Genomic DNA, 26,170 nt, shown 5'->3' on the forward strand with positions numbered 1-26,170 from the left:
AGAAGGGAGTTGACTTTAAAGAACAATACATGTATTTCACCTCTTGAAGTGAAGAAAAGTATGGAGACTTGATTGTGATGTGAGGAATGCGGAAAAAAGCAATGTTAATGGTGATGAAATTGATGGTGGTCACTGATCATGGTTATGTTATGACTGATGGTGATGGTGTTATGTCTGACTATTGTGGTGGTGGTGGTGGTGTTATGACGATTTATGGTGAACCTGAGGATGGAGGTGGTGTTATGACGATTGTGGTGGTGATGAAGATTAAATGAGGATGGTGGTTAAGACAAAAATTGTATTATCAATGGTATAGAAAGTGAGATAATTGCCAGAAGGGAGTTGGCTTTTAAAGAACAATACATGTATTTCACCTCTTGAGGTGAAGAAAAGTATGGAGACTTGATTGTGATGCCAGTGAGGAATGCGAAAGAAAGCAATGTAAATATTGATGAAATTATTCGTGGAAAATTAAACGTAACTGAAGAACATTACATTTATTTTCGATTGAACTCGCAGAATAACCCTTTTTCATTGCTATTTGGTCATGACGAATGTACTCCCTGAGTGATAGGAGCATAATTTCATGGGGGCGCACTGATCTCCGATATTTGTTTTTCATTTTTTGAAATGGGGGCTGATGACTGCAAAAAAAGGTCTAACAAGCCCCCCCAAAAGTAACTTCGATAAGGAGGGGAGGAGCTTTCTGGCGTTAAGTTTCTTAATAGCATAAGAGGTTATTATTTAGAAAGGAGTAGATAGCTTTCTACTTGTTTCCATTTAAAGGGGGGGGGCGAGCTTCCGCGGACTAGAAATAGCCCGACCTAAATCTGAAAAGATTGTCATTGTTTTTAAAGCCATAAAATCAACGAGGCTGATTGAATAGAGTGATATTATTCAACTTTTCAATGCAAAGCCCGATTTGAAAATAAATAGTCAATTATTTGTTTTGAAATAGCGTTCTAACTTTTCATGCAAAAATAAGTCAATATTTTTGGAGCACACAGACTGCCTAAATAATAGATTATATTATATTGGGAACACATTAAATGCATGAGAAATAAAATAGTGCACTGCAGTGACACAGCTGCTCATTTTAGTACCCTGGTACAAAAGTGTTTATTTCACAGACATACATCAACGAAATCAATCAATATACAATGAATTGCTTTACCCGATAAATTGTATCAGGTTGGATTGCGAAATAGTTTACTGTGAGTTGATCGCATCATTTTTTCACACTATATACTGTACATACTCCGAGCGTGTAACAAGCCTTTTTACTTTTCAAAGTGCTGTAAATATCACAAATTTGAATTCATAATTTCCTATCTTTAGCCATATCCAAACTGTCAGTGTCTCAACCGGATGATTGAATGCATTTCTTTGTACAAGTATATATTCATGTGAATAGCATGTTAATAGAAACAAGAATGTGAACATGATCTATAGGAGAAACACGACCAAATTCCAAACCCAAACCAAACTATTTTAATTCTACGTTACCGTTGAATCGGTGTTTTTCGCAAGGGGTGTTAAATATGTGCAGGGCGGATAGAGGGAAATAGAAATAGAGAGAGGGGGTAAATGAGGAGGGAGGGAAAGAAGGCCCAAATGGAGAGGAACGAGAGCGGAAGGACAGCAGCTAGAGAGCAGGGAGAAGAAGCAAAGTGGATTACTTTGTGAGGATGTGTACATGAAAATTTGAATTGAAATAAAAATAAAAATACACCCACTGTTACCCCCTTCTTTCCCATACAGTAGTGATTTCGAGTGATTTGAAATTTACTCAAGATTTAACATTACACAATATGCCATTGCGCCCTCTAGGACGCCATCCATATATGAACCAAAATCGTCGACAGGGAAGGGTGACGAGATTGCCGAATAATTTTCACGCGCTATCAACACTTATTAAATAGAAAGATAATACAGTAACAAACAACAAATGAACTATCTATTACTAGTGAAATTCATTTCAACTTAATTTCCCTATTTGGAAGTATATTTCTCATTGATTTTGATGTGATCTTTCGCCAACGATCACCCATGGCCCAGTTGCATAAAATAATTTTTACCGGAGAAAACTTTGGTTACTTTTAGCGGATTTTTTCCAATAATAAAAGTCAATGGCAGAATTATGCTAACCTGAAATCTCAATCTTATCAGTTTTTTTTCTTAATGGTAAGCATTTTCTTTTAATAGGCATACAATGAAAGTTAATCAAACAAGGAGTAACATCTGATATTCGGTCATCGGAAAATAATATTTACATCTACCGGCAACAAAGTATCATCCATTCAGATGGAAGACAGTCGCAATACTGCAACATTTCTTTGTGCAAAAGTCATGAAAGTGGTTTAGATCCAGTAACAAAAACAGATATATTCATATCTTTCCAAAACACATTAATTAAAAAGAGCACATCAGATTTTCCGATAGGCCGTATGTTCATATGCTTGATCGTTAGTTTTGATGATATACTTTTGATAACAGAATAATCTATTGTAAATAATACATGATGGTCTATTTATAGATTTAAATCACTTACTGTAATCCCGATTCATCATCATCAACAAGATATTTTCCTCTGAATGTTAGAAAAAATAGCAGAAGACAAATTTATATAGTTCTTGGACATTTATCTTTGAAAGTAAATGATCAGAGTTAGTTACATTGATGCATTCTTGGTGGAGAACAATGATCAAATTGAGACGATAAGCACTGAAGATGATGTTATTCAACGAATCTTTGAAATATTGATCAATGATTACGACATACTTTATCTTGAATTACATTCTGTTATACCATTGTCCGTATAATCTTTCAAAGCACCATCTACCCGTAAAATGCAAATAAGAACACACCAACTCCACAGAGTAAGACTGCATTCCAGGCAACAATCTTTTTAACCAAAGGTTTTTCCTCAATCGATGTCAATTTTCTTTCCAGCTCCATCTTTTCCTTTTCCGTCATCGGTGGTTTGTCATCGAGAGTGGTATCGATACTGCATAAGAAATTCCAAGATTTTCCCAAAAAGCTCGTCCTAGCTGCCGCTTCTGTGAATAAGAAACACACACGTTCCATTTTTCATGAGATGCAATTAATTTTCTGTGCATATTTTGATTATTATAACTATTGGTTTTTACATTACATAGACTTTTTATCACAGGTATCCTACCTTCTTATACATTTTCATATACCACTATTTTTGCAAAATTAACATTTGTTCAGACAATTATGACCTATCGATGATCACATTTTACAGGATTATGAAAATTTTCCGAAAATATCTAGTAACCGAAAGACAACGATATATATTGTTATCTTTTGTACATGTTTTATTATTTAAACCCGTGATCCTATATAATGTACCTAAATACGGTGGTGACATGTGACCTCGGAAATAAGTATTATCTTGAACATGTGGTATAAAAGATGGAGTAGTAAATTCAATTCATTTTATTTTCTACATATTGAGTAAAAAAAAATTCAATATCAGTGCAATCAAAATATATACATAGATAATTACAATACAAATATAAATAGTTAGAATATATTGCATGATAAAAAGACATGAGAAAATCTAAAATAAGGAGGGGATTGACAAAGGCCATATTGGTCTATCAAGGTCAATCCCCAATGAGAAAATAAATGGAATACATAAATTACATATGAGAAAAAAAGATACTTGACCTAAAAAAAAAAGACCAGACAAGGCAAAATACAGTAAAAAAAAAAAGAATAAAGGGGGAGACAACAAATAAAACTAAATTAAGGAGTAAGAAGGGAAATCTTATATTTGCATTTGAAAGAAAGGAGTGTGGGGGAATGTTTAAGTTCATAAAATAAAGAATTCCAAAGTTTAGGTCCGACATATTGAATAGTGTTTCGTGAAAAAGTGTATTTGAAATTTGAAGATATCATTAGCTTGTCGGGTTAGACGACCGGTAAGTGTTTTATTTTGTACAAAACGTTTATTAAGAAAGTTTGGCACGAGATTATTGTAATAAGAATACATAAATATAGTAGTTTGATGATTATTAATTTGATCTAGAGTGAGCATTTTATATTTGGCGAAAAATGGTGCTGTGTGTAAGATGTTTAGAGTTTGTGATAATTCTTATTGCACGTTTTTGAAGTATTCTTAATATACTCAGATGGCAATCAGAACAATTTCCCCAAACAATAATTAAAATGAGGTAAAAGTATTGTATAATACAGATTAAGAAGGATATTCAAAGTTTAAGTCTATTCATGACACCTAATGTTTTTGCTACTTTACAAGACACGCTATTAATATGTTCTTTCCAAGTTAATTTATCATCTATAGTAACCCCAAAAAATAAGTAGAATGGACAAATGGAATATTACAACCATTGATACTTACATTTATTTCATTACAATTTATATTTTTATTTTTAGGTTGGAATGACATACAAAGAGTTTAATCAAGATTTAAGTCTATTTGCTAAAACCATGAATTGGCCTTAGGTAATTCCGTAGAGATTGTGTTATTTAGCGTCTATACGTTGTCCCTGTTAAAAATGAATTTGTGTCATCTGCAAAAACAATTGGTTTGAGTATATCAATTGCGTATTGAATATCATTAACGTATAAAAGAACTGTTTTCTTCTACCCCATGATAATTATCAATTCTATTAACTTACTTTCAGTCAATTCTTTCATCTTTTCGGCTTTGATTGCTTCATTCTCTCTATCTTTCCGTTCTTCTTCTTCAGACATTGGTTTCCTTGGCAACTGGATGGATTTGGTCCACCATGTTAGTCTTATTAACTGTTTGTAGAACGCAGAAAATGTTAAATTGGAGGAAAATATCATGAGAATAAGATACATTTCACTAGTCAAAATGATCTACAGATCAGGAAATACTTTTATTGATTTAAGATTCATGGAGGAAATTATGCATAACAGTTTATACAAAATCCGCCTAAAACACACAAACAAAAACTTCCACCAGTCAGAAATTACATTGAGTTCTCTTTTAATGAAACTGTTAGGATAATTGCATTATAATGTACATACCTTTGATGATTCTATAGGTTTGGTGATAAGACTAATTGCGACGATAAAGAATAGAGCGGCGCCGTACAAGAAACAGGCGAAGTGAAGATAGTGAAAGTTCTTTACAATCGCAGGTCGGTCGTCTTCTTGTCCACATCCGGGAACTCCAAATATGATGTCACAAATTGCTCGACTTAATCCAATGATGAATCCACATACTAATCCGTAGAAGGCTCCCTGTTTATGAATAAGTAAATTAAAGAAAACATTTAAGATAAAAATGCGATATGACAATTAATTAAAAAGTGATTGGTAAAATGTGGAAGAGGACGGATTAAAAAAGAGCCCGCGAAAAAGATACATATGGCGACTGTCCTCTACACTGAATGTGATTTAAATTAAAATATTAGATTAAACATGTATGATTTGTATATCCAGAGTTTATTTCCTTATTACATCGTACATTCACGACTTCATAGATGCAATAATCGAGATCCACTTTCACTTTGCACGTGTAAATAAAAGTAGCAAAGGTAAATCTGTACTCCTTTTCTGCTTATTTGATGGATTGTATACGACTCTCTCTTTTCAAAAGTAAGATCAAAGGTGGCCCTATGTTATTTTGATAGGGGGTATGCACAGTGACGTCATTTTTCACAATTGAAAACACTGTTGGATTACACTACACATACCTCTCTTTTTATAGTCCTCTTCTTTCTTCCCTTTTCTTCTTGTTCTCAAATTTCCTCCCCTTTTCCCTTTTCACTGCCTGAAAAAAAACTATGGGGCGACCACCCCTGCCCAATGTAACGCGCCACCCCTCAACAAGGTAAGGTATTGAATCTTCAAACCCTAAAAAGTCATCTTATCAAACCTCATTCCATCTATATACTTATCAAACTTAATTACCGCTTCATTAATTCTCTCGGATAGGATAGCTGCCGTATAGAGAGCAAACATAGTTGGTGAGAAGTATGATGATATAGACTGAATGTAGACGAAGAGTTCTCCTGAACCAAATGCTTCTATAACCGGGAGCCATAGCACACTCACAACAACTAAAATTATCGTACACAATCTGAAAATTAAGAAAAAGAAACCAAACTATGGTTATCCAGCAATATGATATATTAATATATAATGTAATATAATATATTATAATATATTATATTTATTATCGTTCATTTCTTCGGACTGGGTGTAATCATCGTGTAAATCAAGATTTTTAGCAAAATATTTTCGAATTTAAAAACACAAATAATTTAATACTTGGTTTTAATATCGGGGAACAAATTGACACGAAAATGGAGCTATTGTAGACATGCTTGTCTATATGTAAAGAAACCCAATCATTTAAACAATTTTCTACATATTTCCTGAAAGTTATTTATTATACAAGAATGAAAATAATGAAATCTTTTCAGAAGAAATGATAAGTTATGGTCATGATAATTCAATTGCATAAATCCATTACTTGTTTATGTTATTTCAATAAGAGTTTCAAAACTTACTTTCCAGCAATAACGAGTTCCAATTCAGTTGAAGAAGGTCGTATTTTAAGCCAAATATCAATGACAAACATTGAACTTGCGCTGTTAAATATAGAGGTCAATGAACTCATCAAGGCTGCCAACATAGCAGCGAGCATTAGACCTTTCAGACCTGGAGAGGGTGAGTGGTAGAAGGGATTTGTGGGTACATCGTAAGTTAGTGAATCATTATATTTTGAACCAGTCCATGCAGGCTACGCTCAATATATCTAGGGATCAAAGTTCTTCAAACAATTCTGCATATCAAACACGCATTAATTGAGTTTTAAACGTTGCCAATCATGAGATAAAAATCTAACTAGAAGTACTTGACTGAGAACGAACTTGCATGGTCACCCACAAGTGAAGTGATCATGAACAATTGGTGATGTAAATGACAGAGATAATGTTTTCATCTTTGACACAGCGGGGCTGCTTATTACGAAACTTTGATACATTTTATTTTTCCCTATTTATGAGATGCATCTCATCTACCATTGTAATCATTGTTAAAATCATTCCATGGTCGTACGAAGGGTTGTTTTTCCGAGGGGACCGGAATGGGCAAAATCTCGAAGCGAAAGATTGAAGCAACCGAACTGAACGCAAATGAGGAGCGTTTCTGTCTAGATTGTACTTTTTGTGGACAATTTTGGGTTTTGTTTTGGGTTTTGGGGTCATAAAAGACCAATGTTTTGGAAATTTTAGATTAGGGGATAAATTTGTATGACCATGCATAATAAACATTCATTAATTAATCTTAAGAGGTGCTGTATAACTTACCAGTTGGCATGAGATATATTAGCATCCTGGGGTAGGCGATATTAGAACATCCATTAGGATTACCACAAACCTCCTCACATACATCAGGATCTACACATCCAACCTCATCTATGAATTCCCATGACAAGAAAATGATATTCAATCAGCAAAGGGAAACTATATACAGTACTGCTTAATGGATTAAATGCATATTTGAAGAAAAAAAAACAGATAAATGTGAGGACATGAAAAACACGGAAATGCATAATCATCTTATGACATGTTCTCAAATAAAGAATTTTAGGGGGAATTTATCAGAAAGGGAATTCTAAATACTGTATACGGTATACAAAGTTTGTAAAAAATAAGTAGCAATATGTTTTGATGACCATTATCAATTATATTATCTGTTAATTCTTCCTCCTTCCTCCTCCTTTTGCTCCTCCTCTTCAACACCACCGCCATCATCACCGCTATCACCATCATCATCATCATCATCATCATCATCATCATCATCATCATCATCATCATCATCATCATCAACATCATGGACAGTGAGTGGCAAATGCAGATAAACGCCTTGTCAAATGACGCAATTGCTCATTATTATCACCGTCGTCAATACAATACCACTACCACCATCATCAATATCGTGATAATTACCAATCTCATCATGACCACCACCATTATCTTCAGCATTACCATCATTATCAACATCATAAAATCACCATAATCATCACCATCATTATCGTCTTCTTGATCACTACCACCATCATAATTAACATCATCATCGACATTTATCTTCATAAACAACGTCCCAATTATCACCGCTATCACCTTACCACAACAACAACAACACCATCAGCAGCAGCAGCATTATCATCGTCGTCGTTGTCATCATCATCATCATCATCATCATCGTCATCATCATCATCATCATCGTCATCATCATCATCACATCATCATCATCATCAAGATCATCATCTTCATCATCATCAGCAGCATCATCGTCATCATCGGCAGCATCATTATTACCAACATCATTATCATTATCATCGTCGTCGCCGTCGCCGTCGTAATGATCATCGTCTTCATTATTGTCTTACCTGGCCAGAGTGATCTGCTAATCATCCCTGGTATGATCATGAGGAAGAAGGGTAATATCTTACAATATCCAGCCAAGATACAACCAGACTTGGCATAAGATAGATTAGCAGCAGCTAATGTTCGTTGAACAATCACCTGTTAACAAACATAAGTGGAACGTGATACATGGTTATAATGATTATGTTGAGGTTTTGTGTTTTTAATGAACATGAATTATGGATTCGTGTGAAACGAAAGTTCCCAAAATTACACCTCTACACATCTTTACACTTACACGCACTAATATTGAATGGCTGGTTCTTGTTCTCATTTAAAAAAATCGAAGGTAAAATCAAATAGATATATTAAAACGGGAAAGAAATCAATATAGCTTTGTTCTGTATTTCATGAACGTTTAAAAGAAAAGTGTTTTGTATGTGGGTATAAATGATATTCACTAAATTAATTAATTCACAATAAGTTTGAGGTACCGTGGTCGAGTGATCTAAGGAGCCTAACTAGAAACATGAGAGTCCATCATAAAATGGAACCTATGACCACGAGCAAATGATTCGTTTGGATATTTGGATGTAAAAATATCATTTCTGTTATAGGCTACAAAATATTGTACCTGGTTTGTGCAGAAGTACCATGCAGAGAGCAGAAAGATACCAAATACCACTCCAGGCCACGGGAGAGCATTGGGGTTAGATGCACTGGCATCTCTGAAGATATGAAAGGCATCACCGGTAGGGATCCCACAAGATGTGTTTCCATAGATAGCTGTTGTATTAGGGATTGCAGTCATGTAGGAGAGTCGAAGGTTGTCTAATCCACCAATTTCATTGATGGCTATAGAGAATATGGAGGGAAATAGAATGATTGTTTCTTTAAAGTGATTTGAAATAACAAGAGAACCCCTCCCCCCCCAAAAAAAAAAAAAAAAATCGGTATGATCTGAAAATATCAACAGTGATTCAATTTGTTTGATATGACTTCGACCAATTTCTTTTGTGTTCAACGTAATAAAACATAATCGTATAATAAAACACAAAAATCATAAAACATAAAGTAATCTTAGTTATAGGTTTTAGAATAATATTCTGCTTGAACTAACAACATAGTTATCAATATAAAATGCAATTCACTTCCTGGATAAGAATTACTCAAATCCAGTGTAAAATCACCGCTTCTGTCTTCGATTTGAAACTTCTTGGCATTATTGTACAGATATCATTTAATCACTGATGATCAATATTAAAACTTGAGTTAGGCAAAGACTATACAAGACCCCTAGCTTTCCATTTCCACTCGAATATTATTCATCTTAACCCCGTACTTACCAATGCCCATTAGAATGAATGCACCGGTAACCATGACAACGGTTTGGAGCGCATCAGTGATGATGACTGCCTTTAATCCACCAGCAACTGTATATATAGCGGTCAATGCAAGGAGGAGGATGGTAGAGAGATATATATTCCACCCTAAAGCTTCACGGATTATAATCGAACCAGCATACATCTCAGCCTGGAATCAAGAATACCAAAAAAAACACGTATGCATGTACTGTACTCGTTGAGGATATTCGCAATCTAAATTGACAATTAAAAAAGGATGATCTAAACAAATTTGATTTGGACCCAAATTAACAATTAACGTGATCATCTATGTGGATTATAGTGATTGCACTAATAACGAAAAAAAAATGTAATTGAAATTAAAAGTCGACAGGTCTTGCAGGAGTTTTCAAAGAAGGATTACGAAATAAAAGAGGCTTGAACTCAGAGTGTCAGCCGGAAAAATAGTCATCTCTCAAATGAATAACTTATTGGAGATAAGGGAGGCCATTACGACATGGGTCTTTGTGTAGAGATAGTTGAACTGAAAAGCACCTCTGTAAGATCCGTTTACAATAGTCAATTCCAGGTTTCCTCAAGAATGAGTGTACGTGAGATAGACGGAGGAACAAGATCAATCAAGGTCTTACAGATGAAAAAAGCAGTGGCGTAACAGGCGGTGGGCAGGGAGCAAGTTGCCCCCCTGGCGGATTTCACCGGGAAAATAAAAGAAAAACGGGAAAAAGAAAAAAAAGGAGGGAGAAAGAAAGGGAAAGGGGAAGGAGGAAAAGGAAAGGGAAAGGGAAAAGTGAAAAGAAAACCAAGAAAAACTTTTTTTTTAATGGAAAAGGAAGGAAAGCGAGAAAATGTACGAAAGAAGAACATTTGAGAAAGAACAAATCATTCAGAAATAGGCCTATGTAATGCAATAGCACGGTGGGAAATAAATTAAAAGATGACAAAATGGCAAACAATAGCGGGAAACGAAGGTAAAATGTAATTAGTCAAAAGCTAAACTGGAAAAGAAAGAAAAGGGACAAGAAAAAAAATAATAACATGACCGGGCTGCCGATGATTGAAATTAAAGAGCGGGAAGAAGATGGACTGCATACAACATTGTGCTATAAGCTTGCTAAATTTTATGCAAATAAGCTACTGGGGCTTTGCCCCAGACCCCACGCAGTATATAGGGGCTCTTCATTAATAACCTTCAAATGGCTCTATGACGCCCCCCGTTCAATCACTGGCATACAGGCGGGGGGGGGGGGGTCTTGGTTCCAGAGGAAATAAAAGAAATTATAGGAGACAACGTATAATGAAATGAATGGAAACAATGAAATGTGATATTTGCTGAATATAATGGAAAAATCTATCACATAATTAGAATTTAATTTCAATAGGCAATTTTTTTTTCCAGCTCGCTTTGCACCCTGGCGACTTTTTACAAATTTTTCCCACATTGCTATGTTATTCCCCCTCAAAATATTTGGTTCATTACGCAACTGGGTTGAGTAAAAGTGTTGTGTAAAAGCTATATTCTGTATATGCCCGCGATTTGATTAAAATAGCGGCAATCTGCGAGGTTTAAATGGCTTTGATATCAAGAAATTCCGGGGGCTGCGCCCCGGACCCCAACCGCACAGCACTGCGTATGAAAGGGTTGGGCCATGGCCCCAAAAAGTTCTACAAACAAGAACAAACAAAAAAAGGAGGAAAGAAAAGCAAAGGAAAACTGTAGGATATGATTTTATTTACTGAATATAATGTCAAAAATAGCTCAAAGTTAGATTATCATGAAAAGGTGATTTTTTTCTCGCTCGCTTCGCTCGCTCGGGAATTATATAAAGCAGCTTTTTAGCACATGTGCTATACCGTGCCCCTCGGTTATTTTTTTTTACTCTTCACGCTACTGCTGCAAAGAATCCTGTTCACAGTGGCGTATAGACCACCAAAAATGAATCTAAAGAGAGAAATATATATCATTCTCTGCATGGATATCATGTCAAAATCTATCACAAAATTTGAATTTTGTATTAAAAATATCAAAATTTTTGCTTGCTCGCTTCGCTCGCTCGCAACTTTTTTTAAAAGACAAATTCTGCCCGATACGCAATATCTGGCCTTCTCAAAATATTCGCCTCATTACACCATTACGCCTGTTCATACCATGATATGACCGTGAAATGTTTGCCTCTTGCCCCCCCCCCCCCCCCTGGCCACCGACCCCTGTTACGCCGCTGGAAAAAAAGTTTAATAGTACAAAATTTACTGATTGACACATGAATGTATCCGTGGACTGTATACTTATTCCAATTAAGTGAGATCAGGCAGTGCATGTTCTGTTATAAAGATTTGTAAAGAATTGAGAGATTTAGTACAGGCTATTCCATACAATTATCATGATTACAACCATTGAAATGGGAAGAAATAACATTTTACACAATTTTCATATTACACAAAGCATGGCAAAATTTGGTTTATAATCTCATAAGTCACTTATAAAAAAAGTCAGGCCACCAATTTGCAAATTCCAGTTTAAAAGTTATATTTCATCCAATGTAAACTTTTATTAACCACTGTATCTATTTTAAGATGATTATATATTCAGCTTTTTTATAGCGCATAACACATAGCAACGCATGTCCCTATGCACTTAGATGAAATTAAGGAAATAAATTAGAAAGTAAGTAAAGAGTGTTGGGCACTGAATTCATTACAAGTTAAACAGATACTTTTTTAGGGAAGTCTTAAACTTATCTAAATCATGTATATTTCTCATATAATTAGGAAGTGCATTTCATAAGACGGAAGAGGCATGTGCAAATGAGCGCTCACCATATGTTTTGGTAACAATGGGAGGAATAGCAAACAGCCGCTTTGTGCTTGATCTTAGAGTACGAGTAGTCTGATGTAAAGTTAATAGTTCGGTTAAATATGATGGAGCTATCTCATGGAAGCATTCATATGCAAAAACTAATAATTTGAAAGATTATTATTATTAATTAGTATACAAGAAGATGCGTGTGATCTACCAACTTGATCACATTTCCGTTAAACATATTTTTAAGGGGAAATCCACCCTTCATGCCCTTATGTTAAATTGGGTCCAATAAAGGCATAAAATCAGAAAATGGAGATAAATTTGATCTCGATTTAGCCCCTCCACTACCCCATTTTATTTACGAAAATCCATTGATAAGAAAAGTATTTTTTAAATATTGGTTTGATGGGATGGGAGTAGCTCCCATGCAGTATTTTGCCATATAATATGAATTTCATAAAACTGCATCTTTTTTTTTCAACGCTTCAGGGTGATTTATTGGGTTTTTTTTTCAGTGAAGCATAAATGAAATGATATAGTAATCTATTTTATACACAGATGATCTAATAATTCTCATTCGGAAATCGCAAAGGGGAAGCTGATCTTGTGTGAAAAAATAAAATTTTAACATTCAATTACATTCCAAAATATATTTTTATGACTTACTGCTTTTATGAAAACCAACCCGACAACAAAATAAAAATACTCTTTAAGAGTTCATGACTTTTAGTCCAGTCAATATAGGGTTTGACCCACCACTAATTGCAACACGAGATATTCCACTGCAATGCTTTCAAGGAAGGTCCCCTAAACAACATACTAAAAGTCCCAAGAAATCCAAGCTGTGGAAATTTATGAAATTTGCATATTATGCAAATTAGCCATAAAAAGTAAGAAAAATAAGGAAAATAGCCCAAAGATTACAAATTGAGTGTCCAAAACAATTTAATTTGAGCGAAAATTCATGATAAATAACTGTATTCAAAAGTGCAAAAAAATCTACCTCATTTGCATAATATGCAAATAAGCATCCTTATATGGAAAAATGTGTATGTATTGTGATTTTTCTCTCATTATCTGCTTGAAAATTTCATTAATGTTGGAATTTACATGCTGCTATCACTAAGGACGTTGAATACATTTGTATTCAATAGTGTCTGTAGTGTAATTTGCATATTATGCAAATAAAAGTATCTAACATGTTATAAATATTCAAGAAAACACACTGGTGATACATCCCTCGAAAATTGCAAGTAGATTATCTATTGAAATTGGAATATGGCAATACCTTATAGGAAGGTTTCCTAAACACCATATTAAAAGTCCTTAAATATACAAGCATATGGGAAAATCACAAAATTTGCATTTTATGCAAATTAGCCATAATAAATTACAAATAAGGAAAATAATCCAAATTTTGGAAATCAAGTGCAATCAATACGAATTGAACTGAAGCCCATGACAAGTTTTACAAATTTATTTATGTTTTTAAATAAAAAATCGTAAATAAATCTACCTCATTTGATTTGATTTGATTTATTTTATTTCCACATTTCTAAACAAAAAACAAAGAATATACAAGTATAACATTTTTTTTCAATATTACATAATAAGCAAATATTTTTTTAAACCTAATGAATAATGCACATAAATCATTATAAAATATCAACTGTACTGTGAAATTATATATCTATATACATTTTCTTTAATTACTGAACATATATATAGAAATGTGGGAGACCTCCATCTTAAGCTTGGAGCTTGAAAGCGATGGAGGCCTCGAAAGGAAAGGGGATAGAAAACCAGACTGTATGGTGCAATAAAAGAGACTATCTTTTATTGCACAAAATAATAGGAATATATCAAAAGTGGATAGAGAAGAGAAATTTGATTGAGATAAGATTAATAACGTTGATAAAAGTGAAAGTGCAAGTGCAGGTGTGCGAGTGTGCATGTGCAAGGGGGGGGGGGGATTATCAGTTGTTTGGGTACACAGAAAGATTTTAGAAATAATAGCTTGACAGCGTATTTTTTTTCAGAACAGCTTTGAATGAATAAAGTGATGTGCATAGCTTAATGTCATGTGATAAATCATTCCACAAATCCGCACCGTAATGTCTAATTGATTTGTGTGTTATTAGTTTTGGATTTGTTAAATGAAAGTTTGTGGAGTTTCGTGTTGGATAAGAATGGATGGTGTTGTTCAGGGTGAACATATTTTGAAAGGAAGGGGGAAGTAATCCCTTTTTGTATTTGAACATGAATATAGCAGCATGAAATGTATTTATATCTGAAATTTTTAATGTTTTTAATTTAAAAAATAAAGGATTGGATCTAGCAAGATATTGTGATCCTGTGCAAATACGGACTGCTCTTTTTTGTAATAAGAAAATCGGATTAAGTTTCGTTTTACCACAATTACCCCAAACTATATTACAATATGATATGTGAGGAAGCACCAAAACATTATAAAGTAAAAAGAGAGTTTTTTCAGGTAATATGTATTTTAATTTGGAAATTATTCCAACACCTTTGGACACGGAAGTTGTGACTTGGCTTAAATGATTATTCCAGGATAAATTTTCATCAATAGTTACCCCTAGAAACTTTGAATGTTGTTTTTGCTGTAGAGATACGTTATCAATATTTATCGTTATTGTATTGTTAACAGCATGTGTATTGTAATGCTTAAAGTGCATAAAATGTGTTTTGTTTATATTTAAGGATAATTTGTTGCATTTGAACCAAGTAGATATTACAGTTTCTAGTTCTGTGTGAGCATAAAAAATATTAGTATCATCTGCAAAGAGGATAAACGATAATAAGGCCGAAGTATTTGATATATCATTGACATATAATAGGAAGAGGAGCGGCCCCAAAATTGACCCCTGAGGCACACCGCATTCGATAGTTTTAAAGGTTGAATCTATTCCATTAAATGTAACATATTGTTGTCTGTTTGATAAATAATTTTCTAACCATCTGTGTGCATTTCCACGTATTCCGTATAAATGTAGTTTGTGAAGTAATATTTTGTGATTAAGTGTATCAAAAGCTTTGCTTAGGTCCAAAAATATTCCAATAACATGTTCTTTATCAGCCATCGCTTTAGTAATTTTGTCGTAAATATTTACATATATATGAGCATCTTTATATGGAAAAATCCAGAAATTTTGATTTTTCTCACAAAAGCAGTTATGAAAACATTTCAGTCTAGATCAATATGATTTGATCACTAAGAATGGCAAATACGTTAATAATCAGCTTAATATCTGAAGTGTAATTTACATATTATGCAAATAAGCATCCGACATGCTATAGATATTCAAGGAAACACATAAGTGATACTTTCCTCTAAAATTCCATGTAGATTATGTATATTAACCATGATGACATTCCCTACACTTCTTGCTTGGTTGATATTGAGTTTTGTCACGAGCAGTTACCCCACTCATATTGTAAAATGATGAGTCAATTCTACATGGATCCCACTGCTTGAATGTTTCATTATTTCCATCCAAGTCTTGCTCTCTTCTTGACTTTGTATAGAGACTTTGCGTTTCTTGCGAGTATAGTCCACGCTAGCAACTCCTGGATTGCCAAGTGATCAGCACAAGATGTCACACCCGTACAAATAAAAGCCCATTAGCTTCGAATATTTGGTCCTTGTAGCACACCAATTAGCTTATAAACTTGGGGTCCTTGTATTTATAGCGCTTAACGATAAATCTCCACCCTACATCTCAGAGCTCTTATCTCAGCATAGACCAACACGCAGTCTCAGATCAGCAGCTCAAGCATTGCTGAGGGGAATCTCTCAGCCACACAACCTGGGTTGACAGAGCCTTCTACATCTCTGGACCAAAGCTGTGGAATAGCCTTCCCAAATTTATCAGGAGAGCAGAGACCCAATCAACTTTTGAGTCTTACCTGAAGACCTTTCTGTTCCCCACTCCAACATTATCACAAGACAAGAATAACTCAATTGTAGCATTACTAGGACAGTACTTGAACCGAATGATGATCCTCAGTACTGTTTGAAGACATTGAAATTTGTGAGATATTTCCTATTTTTGAGCAAGCACAATGAGCGCCCAGCTGAGGCGGATACCGACGCTTTACAAGAACCCATCATCATCATCATCATCACTTGTCTTGGTGGTGAATATGAGTACTTGCTTGGATCACAAGATCTCTGGGCATGCTTAATAAGAGTAACAATGGGCATTTGCCTATACGAGCGACATGAAAGCCATTCATAAATTCATGATGAAGGCTTAAAGTGCATTATAGGCATCTTTCTCTGATACAGGAATCGTAATTAGACGTTCTTGCTGAATCCAGTTGCTGCTTCATAATGAAGCATCCATTTTCTGTTATTTCCTCTTTGATAAATCTCCTATGGCAACCATCTCCAAATATTAAGGCTATAGTTTCTAAGTAAGTCGTTTGCAAATAATAATATTAATTTCCTGATATTTATGGTAAACAGAAATTCCTCAGTGAGACAATGAACAAACCAGATGGAGAACTAAGCCAGATTATTGCCTTTCCAACAAGAGGACACAAAATAATGGAACACCCTTAACATCACCATCAAATACCATCCAACATTGATTAGACAGTGTGTACCACTTCCAAGATTTATTTGCCACAATGTGCTACTCATGGGTATACTGTGAGGTTATCCAGAGGAATAAACATTTTATGGTACGACTAAGGATGTTCTTCTGGAGGAATGCTGACTTTAATAGTGTCATGCAGATTTTCTTTGGACAATCATACAACCCTCTGTACTGAAATCCGACAAGTCGAGCATAGGAGACTGAATGCTAATCAAGAGGACTTTAACAAGAACACACCGTTAACCATGTCTTCTTCCGACACAAGTTGCCTCAATGAGACAATGGACATAAGTTGTGTCGGAAGATGTCAAGAGTTTTAGAGAAAGGCTAGGAAGGCTTGCACATTTTAGAGCTCCAAAAGCATCAGTAAGGTAAAGCTCAGAATTGTTACAATGCATTAAAGAGGACCATAAGAGGGTTTGTAGACAAGCCTATAATACATAATTTGTTGACCGGATTGACAATGATCCAGGCTGTAACAATTAGCATGTTGGGAGCCCTTAATATCAATAGCTATGACTACATTGGAATATCATTATTAAAGGAAGGCAAAGATTTTTAGTCATAGTATTCACCACTGATCATGATGATGATGACGCTGAAGTCCTGGGACCCAGTCCTGACCCATATATGGTCAGATAACATATTGTTTAGTCAAGCAGGTGTAGCCAGACTACTGAAGAAATTATTAAAGAAAACAACCTGCATGAAGGTACTAGGCCAGACGGAATCTCTGCTGCACTTCTTAATGAGACTACTCATCAGATCTTACCTGCCGTAAGTTTGCTTTTCCTGGCCTCCCTTTATCATGTTTATGCGGTGAAATTTCAAGAAAGTCTAAGTCGTTCCCATCCATATAAGAAAGGGTTGTCAACTCTAACAAACTACACACCAATTCAAATACTGTGCTTTGTTCTTGCCAATCCCATCATCTTGTCAGACTAACGCTTAGGAAGCGAAGAACATATTTCCAGTATTTTTCCTTGAATATAAATAATATTAGGATAGATTTGAATGCTTAGTGATAGCAGCATATTAATTTGAAAAACTTAAATATTTTCACTGCAGTCAATGTGATAAAAATCTAAATTTCTTGACATTTTCCATATAAGGATACTTATTTGCATAATATGCAAATGAGGCAGATTTGCTAGCTTTTTTAAATAAAGACATTGAACTTATTTATTCATCATGTTCAAAATTACTTGCTGTGGACATTTGATTTGTAATCTTTGGATTAATTTCCTCAATTTCTATTTTTTTTAATGGCTACTTTGCATAATATGCAAATTAATTTTCAGGCATTGGGATGAATTCTCATGCTTAGTGATATAGTAGCATATTAATGTCAACATTAATGAAATGTTTTCAAGCAGTCTATATAAGAAAAATCCCAATATCTTGACATTTTTTCCATATAAGGATGCTTATTTGCATGATATGCAAATGAGGTAGAAATTTTTGCACTTTTGATTGAAAAAATTGAATTCAGTTATTTATCATGAATTTCCATTCAAATCAAATTATTTTGGACATTTAATTTGTAATCTTTTGATTATTTCCCTTCTTTTTCTAATTTTTAATGGCTAATTTGCATAATATGCAAATTTCATAAATTTCCACTGCTTGGATTTCTTGGGACTTTTAGTATGTTGTTTAGGGGACCTTCCTGGAAAGCATTTCAGTGGAATATCTCGTGTTGCAATTAGTGGTGGGTTACCCCCCTATTCTGGCTAGATTGACTGGACTATTTGAGGACATGATCCTGGTGAACATTTCATGAAGCAAATAATTCAGTTCGTGATATTCACCGACTACTTTTTTATAAGCTACTGAAATGCTTGCATCTGATTGGCTCAGGGTCACCGACCCCGTTCTTCTTACCGATAACGATGCTAAAACAAGTAAGAATAGATTGATGACTGAGAGACCAACTTGAAGACGCTCTCCTCCGAATCGCTTCTTTAAATATTCTGGTACCGTGGTTATCTTCAACGAAAAATTATAATAATATTTATTGTTGCAATTCATGATGAAATGATTTTCTTTAATTCATTAATTGTTGATATGATTTTTTTTTAATTTAAATCGCATTAAAAAATCATGTGGCCTGATTGTTATATAAACCACAAAATTTTGTGATGAAAAATGAATACCTAATAATATCCAGAAGCGATTAATGATTTATATTTGTTAATCCATCGGTAATCACCTCATAACTTACAATTTAGAGAGATCGTTTGATTTATTGTGTTACATCTTTGATAACTTTATTTGGGATATTATGTTATCGTATCTGAAACATTATTGTTGACATTTATTTTTAATTTCATGTTGTTTTGTTGATCTTTTTCACCTGTGCGCCTTGAACAGTTAGATTAAAATGGATTTGGCGCCTCAGAAATCACATTCAATATTAATATTTAGTAATCCGTTACGTACTTATTTACCTGGCATTATGTTCAATGTAATATATAACTGCCTCTGTTAATAAATGGTGACAATTATCAAACAGTTTTACAAATGTATTAAATCTTGAATTATTTCAATGATATCGGTTATTCACTCACCCCAGATGCGAAGTAAACAGGTACAAATATAAATCCTAATAAAAGGAGACAGAATATACCCTGCAAGGAGAGAAAATATATATATTATGCGTATTTTGGAGGAGAGGTAGAGAATGATTATGAAGAGTATATAGAGGGGAATGGAAAATATGCACAGAGGGAGAGAAAGATAGAGGGAGAGAGAACGAGTGAGAAGGGGGATAGAGATGAGAGAGAGAGAGGTGTAAAATAAATAAAAACAAAATACCGCATGCTTTATTTTCACATAGATAGATAGATAAATTTCATTTTCACACGGTAAAAACCCAAACAGATACAAAGTTTAATTTGCATTGGGGCCGTGTCATGAATAAAATGTACAAAGTAAAACGCACTCAATCTTAATACACATGAATAACACATAAAACATAATAATCGTAATTCTTACCAGGTGATGATACAAAAAGGTAAGTTTATACAAATAATTACGACTTATAATCAAATGATACGTTGAAAAAATACAGAATATCTTCAGTATGAATGCATAATACAGAAAATATAAACATAATAGCTTGGTAAACATAATAGCTTGGTAAGCTTAAATTCGGCAGATTTTATCCTTTCATTATGAAATTCCAAGGAAATTGTCCAAACATTTTTTTTTTTTTAATCAGAATAATTGAAAGATATATGATCGATACTCTGTTTATCTTGTTATGAATAAGAAGAAGTACTATCGCATCCTCTTTCCGTGTCGGTGGATCCTTTCGTCGAACACAAATATTGGTACACCCATCTTACAAGACTGTCTTATAAAAAAATCAAATATTTTCAACGATCTGATTTATTTGCAGACAGTAAACACTTTTCTTTTCATTTCCCCTAAGTTATAAAGAATAACTGTACATGCTTTCATTGACGCTTCTATTGGGGGAAAAAATCATTCGGTAAACCGAGAAACAGAACTTATGTAATGTCTTAAAATTCGTTCAATCCGTATATAAATGTACAGGTCAAATTTAATTTATACTCTCTGCATCGTTGCAGATGCTTCGCAATATCTTTACACAAAAATATAAAAATAAGCGATAAGGAAAATCGAATTACGTGTTATCTTGATCAAACATAACGTAATACATTCCTATCACGAATGGTTGCTAGCGTTTCAATTGGAAAGTCCTCTTTTATTTCTTTACAACTTTCCAAGAAGTACCAGTTTAAAAACTTACATGGAATTCATATGCAATCACAGCATAACCCGATGCTGCTGCCGAGCTTGCTAAACCTATAAACGAACTGCTACCGATGTTACTCACGTACAAGGATAAACCAACCTGTACAGATTAGAAATAATATTCAGATTAATTTCAATAGTTATATGGTTTAAATACGATAATTTTCAATCAATTCGTTCCCACACTCATTCAATTTATTTATTTACACAGTTTTATGTTTAAAAAGAAACAATCTAATTTTAAGGACACTTCTAATTTCATCTGATTTAGAGCGTTTGGTATCAGTGGCGACCTATCAATTGAATCTGCAGGAGGGGCAACAAATTATATGCAACTCCCCATCAAAAGTTCTCTGACACAAAAAAAAAAGGGCAGCCCCACTCAGGTTCGCTAGTGTGTAGTATCAGTGTGGGCTTAATGCTGCCATGTTGTATGTTAGATAACTATTTGACCAAGATTTCGAGTATTTTAAGCATATTACTTACCAACCACCAAGACATGTCCCTTCCTGCTAAAAAATAACCACTGGTTGTATTCTTGTTGCCTGCCCGCCATGATACCTAAAATACAATAATCATGGGGTAACATTTGCATAAATAATCACAGAATACTTTTTCACTAACATAACAAAATCGTTAATAGATATATTTGATCTATGATAGTATTTAAACATATTTTTGATGAATCAATTAAAATCAGAATGTGTCTGAAAGCCGCCCCTACGATTCATTGATGTCAGCTATACCTGCGCGTATTAAAAGATTACACTTTGAAATATTGCTATAAAAGATGATATGTTCATAATTTTATACACATATATATATCTATTGGTATATGTCTCTTTGAGTGAATGACGATATAATTATCGAAAAATATCATCGTTTGAGTTGACCACCTTCTCACAATGTGAATGAATTTCATGTTAATTTTCATAATTATATGTCATTTCAAAAGTCGAGACTGTGCTATATATTGATTTTTATGATTTCCTATATACTACTAATTATTATTCATTATATCTATATCACTTCGGAAATTACTGTTTGAGTAAGCATTTTGCCAAGAAAACTAGCTGTTCAACCCATTTTCCTGATTACTGCTGACTGGTAGATGAAAGTTGTGTAATCATTATTTACCTATGTGCTAAAGGCAAGTAAATTCTATGACAAACATGAGTCTTTTCAATGGCCTGAGGGCATGCCAGTGATCATTGAATTATGTAGAAGTAATACGTCTCCTTCCATTTTCTGTGGATATTTCAAGATTTTGTTTGTTAGATAGCTTTCTACTTGTATGAATTATTTATGAAGAAAAATCTTTATTCGTTTGACATGCATTTTTAACCAATAGTTGGTAAGTTCATTTACCAATCTAATATCTTTTTAGAGTGTGTTGTTAAATGCATCTTTTTCACTGAATATACCCAATATACACACTTATCATCATGATTTCCAACAATATGACCTTACTTCTTGGTTTTGTTGTGAGGTATAGTGATTCTTTATCAAAAGATATCACAGGCCGGGGAAATTGGTAGCATATCAGTAAATAACTTGACATTAAGTTGCTCTTCATTACTATACACCCTATTCTGTTTATTTATCATTAGATAATTATAAGAAGCCAGTGAGAAGATCGCTTATGAAGCACTATAGTGATCTCATTGAAAACGCCTAAAATCTCGGTCGGTCGATCAATATTTACTTTAAACTTTGAATCGCTGTGAATGACCTTTACCCATCGATACGATGTATCTATTCCAAATACACGATAGTATTAAAAACCTTCAATGCTTCCAGATTGTCTTATTATAGGGATGGATAATGCACCCAACATTATTTTGTTAAGGCCGGTCACACCGCCAGGACTTTGCTGGAGCGTTCCTGGAGCGGTGAATTTTCATCACCGCTCTCTACACTTCGCCACAGTTAAGAAGTTGGCCCCCGTTAAGGCAATGCCGTATACACTCGGCCACCGCTGATGGTCCCTCCTACCGCTCCGAGAGTTTTGAGCTGCACAAAATATTGCGAGCGGAGAGGAGCGGGCAATTTTCTGCTCCGGCAAAGTTCATCACCGCTCCAACATGCAACGCCCAGTCAAAGTTTGGCACCGCTAGACGCAAGTTCGTGGACGCTTGGGTCCGCTAGGTCAATGCAGAAATCCTAAAACGCTGGACTACCGCTGCTTCGCCAGCTTTGCCCGGGCGGTGATTAAACGTTGCACAAACTTTGGTGGAGCGATTGTAAGCGTTTTACGAGCGGACACGGGATTGCTGGATCGGTGTCGGGCGTTGAAGCAGCGATCCATTATGCATGTTATGGTGATGAACTTTGGTTTAGCGCTCAACACTCACGTCACCACTAAACCAACGCTAAGGCAACGCCGGCTTCAGCGGTGCACCGCTAAGGCAACGCCCGTGTTTTCGATCCCCCCCCCCCATTATTGTGCGCGGTGACGAGCGTTGTCGAAATTCGGCCCCCTCTCCCTACCATTAAGGAACGCTCCAACAAAGTTCGGGCGGTGTGACCAGCCTTTACCAATTATAATTGCGCGGTCGTGTTGAACGGGAAAAAAAAATCGAAATCATGTTAGGAACACAAAATATGGTCGCATTCAACGGTTGAGGGAAATGAACAAAGTGCATATGCTGCGTAATAACATTCTTTACAAAGCGACAACCATTGAATTTATCTTTGTTGCTAAGCAACATGATTTGGGTTGTGAATTCAAGCTGAACAAAGAACATGAAAGGAAAGCAAATAAACTTTATTGTCGATGTCAATAAAAATATGAACAAAGAAGGGAAAAGAAAATAGACAAGATTTTCACACACAAGAATACTTCCCAAGTTGTGCTGAAAACAAGGTTACTCAAATAGACACGATTCTCATGAATAATCGAAATAACATATTAATGGGATATATTTCTGTTTTGTTTTCAAGTTTGTGTTATTTACTCTAAAGAGGAACGAAAGGGAATCGGTCTTTGATAAGATAGGCCTACTTGATAAACACAGCCTTCAAAACTAAATTAATTATCCTTACACTCTAAAACAGAGTGATCCGCGCTATAATGATGATAAATGCAATTTATCAAGGGACCATAATCCATCTCGTTAGAGATGCTCAGGGCGAACAAGTGAAGGGAGAGCAAACAAAAATGTATTAAAAAAAATCATCATAACCGTCCTCACGGCTGACTTTCGAGGTCAAAATTAATACAGAAAGAGTAAAAAAAATAAGACCCTAAAGTTTGTGTTAGTTGACTATTTTCCCGTATAAGGACTGAGGTAATTGAAGATCAAATTACTTCATTACATCTTTGTTTTCAATTTATTTTGTGGTGTATAGCCTAGTGACAATTTTACCAGTGATATTTTTAGGGTGTGTTTATCCGCCACTTTTTTACCCTAGAATCATGATCTGAATCATGATTCTGCAGAATCACGAAATTGAATATAATCATGATTAGAATCACAAACATGAAACACGAAAAAAGGGGCGTTTGGAAAGACGTTTCTGCAGAATCACGTACGAAAATGTTCGAATAAACGATATCGTGATTACAATCATGATTCTATGACCTCACTGTTGTGTCGGGCTACTTTCGGTTTGACTCTTGCCAAGCTCAAGGCGCTCTCTATGCTCATTGTATGTACATGATTATGTACTACGCATGCATTTCTTGTCATGTTTAAGTTCTGTGTTGGTCATCGCATCATCCACTACTTTTCATTTTTTTGGTCATGTCTTCAAGTTCTAGTAAATGAATTAACTGGACAGACAATTATATGTTGTTGAGTATACAGTATCAATATTAAATTGGATCTACGCTGAAATTCACTTCCGAACACCATTCTGGATAAACTAACAAGATGAATAGAAGCATATGGACCCTATATGATAGAAGTAAACAAAATGAGGTATAGACTGATTTCTGGAAGCAAAAGATTTTTCGAGAGCCGAAACACGTGCGAAAAACTTCCTCTGTCAAACTGCGCACTAGTGATGCGCACTGGATTGGCCCGAATCTGAGGAGAAACAGCATTGGAATGAAGGTCGTCTAAACGCTGATTCTGTGATATTGTGATTCGTGTTGTGTTTTTGAATCATGATTCAAATCATGATTCAAATCATGATTCTGGCTTGAGGACGCATAAACGCAGCCTAATGGTTACATTATTAATGCACGTTAATCTATTCACACATGAAATGTCAAATGAATATCAATGTGAATTTAAAAAAATAATTCGGTGTGTTAGTAATTGAATATGCATCATGATTGCATGCCACTATTTAGTACATTTCTGGGTTTTTTTTAATGATGTAATTTAAAATAAAACGGTCCTGCATCAAATAAAAAGCTCTAGATGATAATGAACTTATAGCTATTTCGTGTATGAAAAGGATTATATAGCCCTGGGTGTCATGAAGGGGGGGGGGGGTGATATTGATATTGGAACATAAATTGTGAAAAATAAACTTTCCCTGACAATTTCCTTTCAATTTATTTGATTCAGAGAGGCTATTGGCCTAACTCCTGATGACATTGCATCTAACTTCAAACACACAGTTGAAACTGAAACTTTGATAATAATATCAAGGCCTTGTTTAAATCTTCTAATTAGAGAATGATGCGGAGAAGGTGAAGTATTAGGTCATACGATTTTTATTCCTTACCCACAATCCAAGAGAAAATACGATGAGAAAATGAAGGACAATAATGACTATATCTGCTGCTTCTAGATTTGTATTCGGATCGTCCGCCATTGCACAATATTTGTATTCAGAATATCCAAAAAATTATATCAGAAATGCGTTGATAGAAGACACAGCTTACGACGGTGTATACCTCCAACTAAATCAATAGTATAGTGTCTTCCTCGATCAGCAGATTTCAAACCAATACAGCTATCAGTTGAGATAACATCGTATTAATAGTGCGCCGAATCATAGGGCGTATCCATACCACATTGGGACTACAGATTTAAAGGGCTACACCATAGTATCAGTGGCGTAGCTAGGATTTTTTTCCGGGAGGGGGGGGGGCACTGGGGGTCCTTGCTTTTTCAGGGGGGCACCATTTTTTCCGGTGTGTTGGGTATCATTAATAATGCGATCGTGAAGCGTGAGCAGACAATTATTGATATTCTGATGTGAAACTGGATAATTTAAGTACATTTTAAATAAAGAACATTC

General features: G+C 34.7%; 1 protein-coding gene across 1 annotated transcript; it reads right to left on the reverse strand.

Annotated features, from left to right (window-relative positions):
- Positions 1 to 1,091: 1,091 nt before the first annotated feature.
- LOC129260828 (sodium/glucose cotransporter 4-like) lies at positions 1,092 to 25,881 on the reverse strand. Its single transcript, XM_064114321.1, has 14 exons — positions 25,652 to 25,881; positions 21,458 to 21,532; positions 20,967 to 21,071; positions 19,759 to 19,818; positions 19,073 to 19,177; positions 9,746 to 9,932; positions 9,034 to 9,254; positions 8,423 to 8,558; positions 7,338 to 7,445; positions 6,537 to 6,687; positions 5,935 to 6,103; positions 5,047 to 5,262; positions 4,671 to 4,797; positions 1,092 to 3,059 (listed from the first exon to the last, which is right to left on the reverse strand). The coding sequence occupies exons 1-14, from the start codon at positions 25,739 to 25,741 to the stop codon at positions 2,839 to 2,841; spliced, it is 1,971 nt and encodes a 656-aa protein (XP_063970391.1). The 5' UTR covers positions 25,742 to 25,881; the 3' UTR covers positions 1,092 to 2,838.
- Between the last annotated feature and the right edge of the window lie 289 nt (positions 25,882 to 26,170).

This window comes from Lytechinus pictus, unplaced genomic scaffold (assembly GCF_037042905.1).
Source record: "Lytechinus pictus isolate F3 Inbred unplaced genomic scaffold, Lp3.0 scaffold_19, whole genome shotgun sequence".
NCBI classification, from domain to species: Eukaryota; Metazoa; Echinodermata; class Echinoidea; order Temnopleuroida; family Toxopneustidae; genus Lytechinus; species Lytechinus pictus.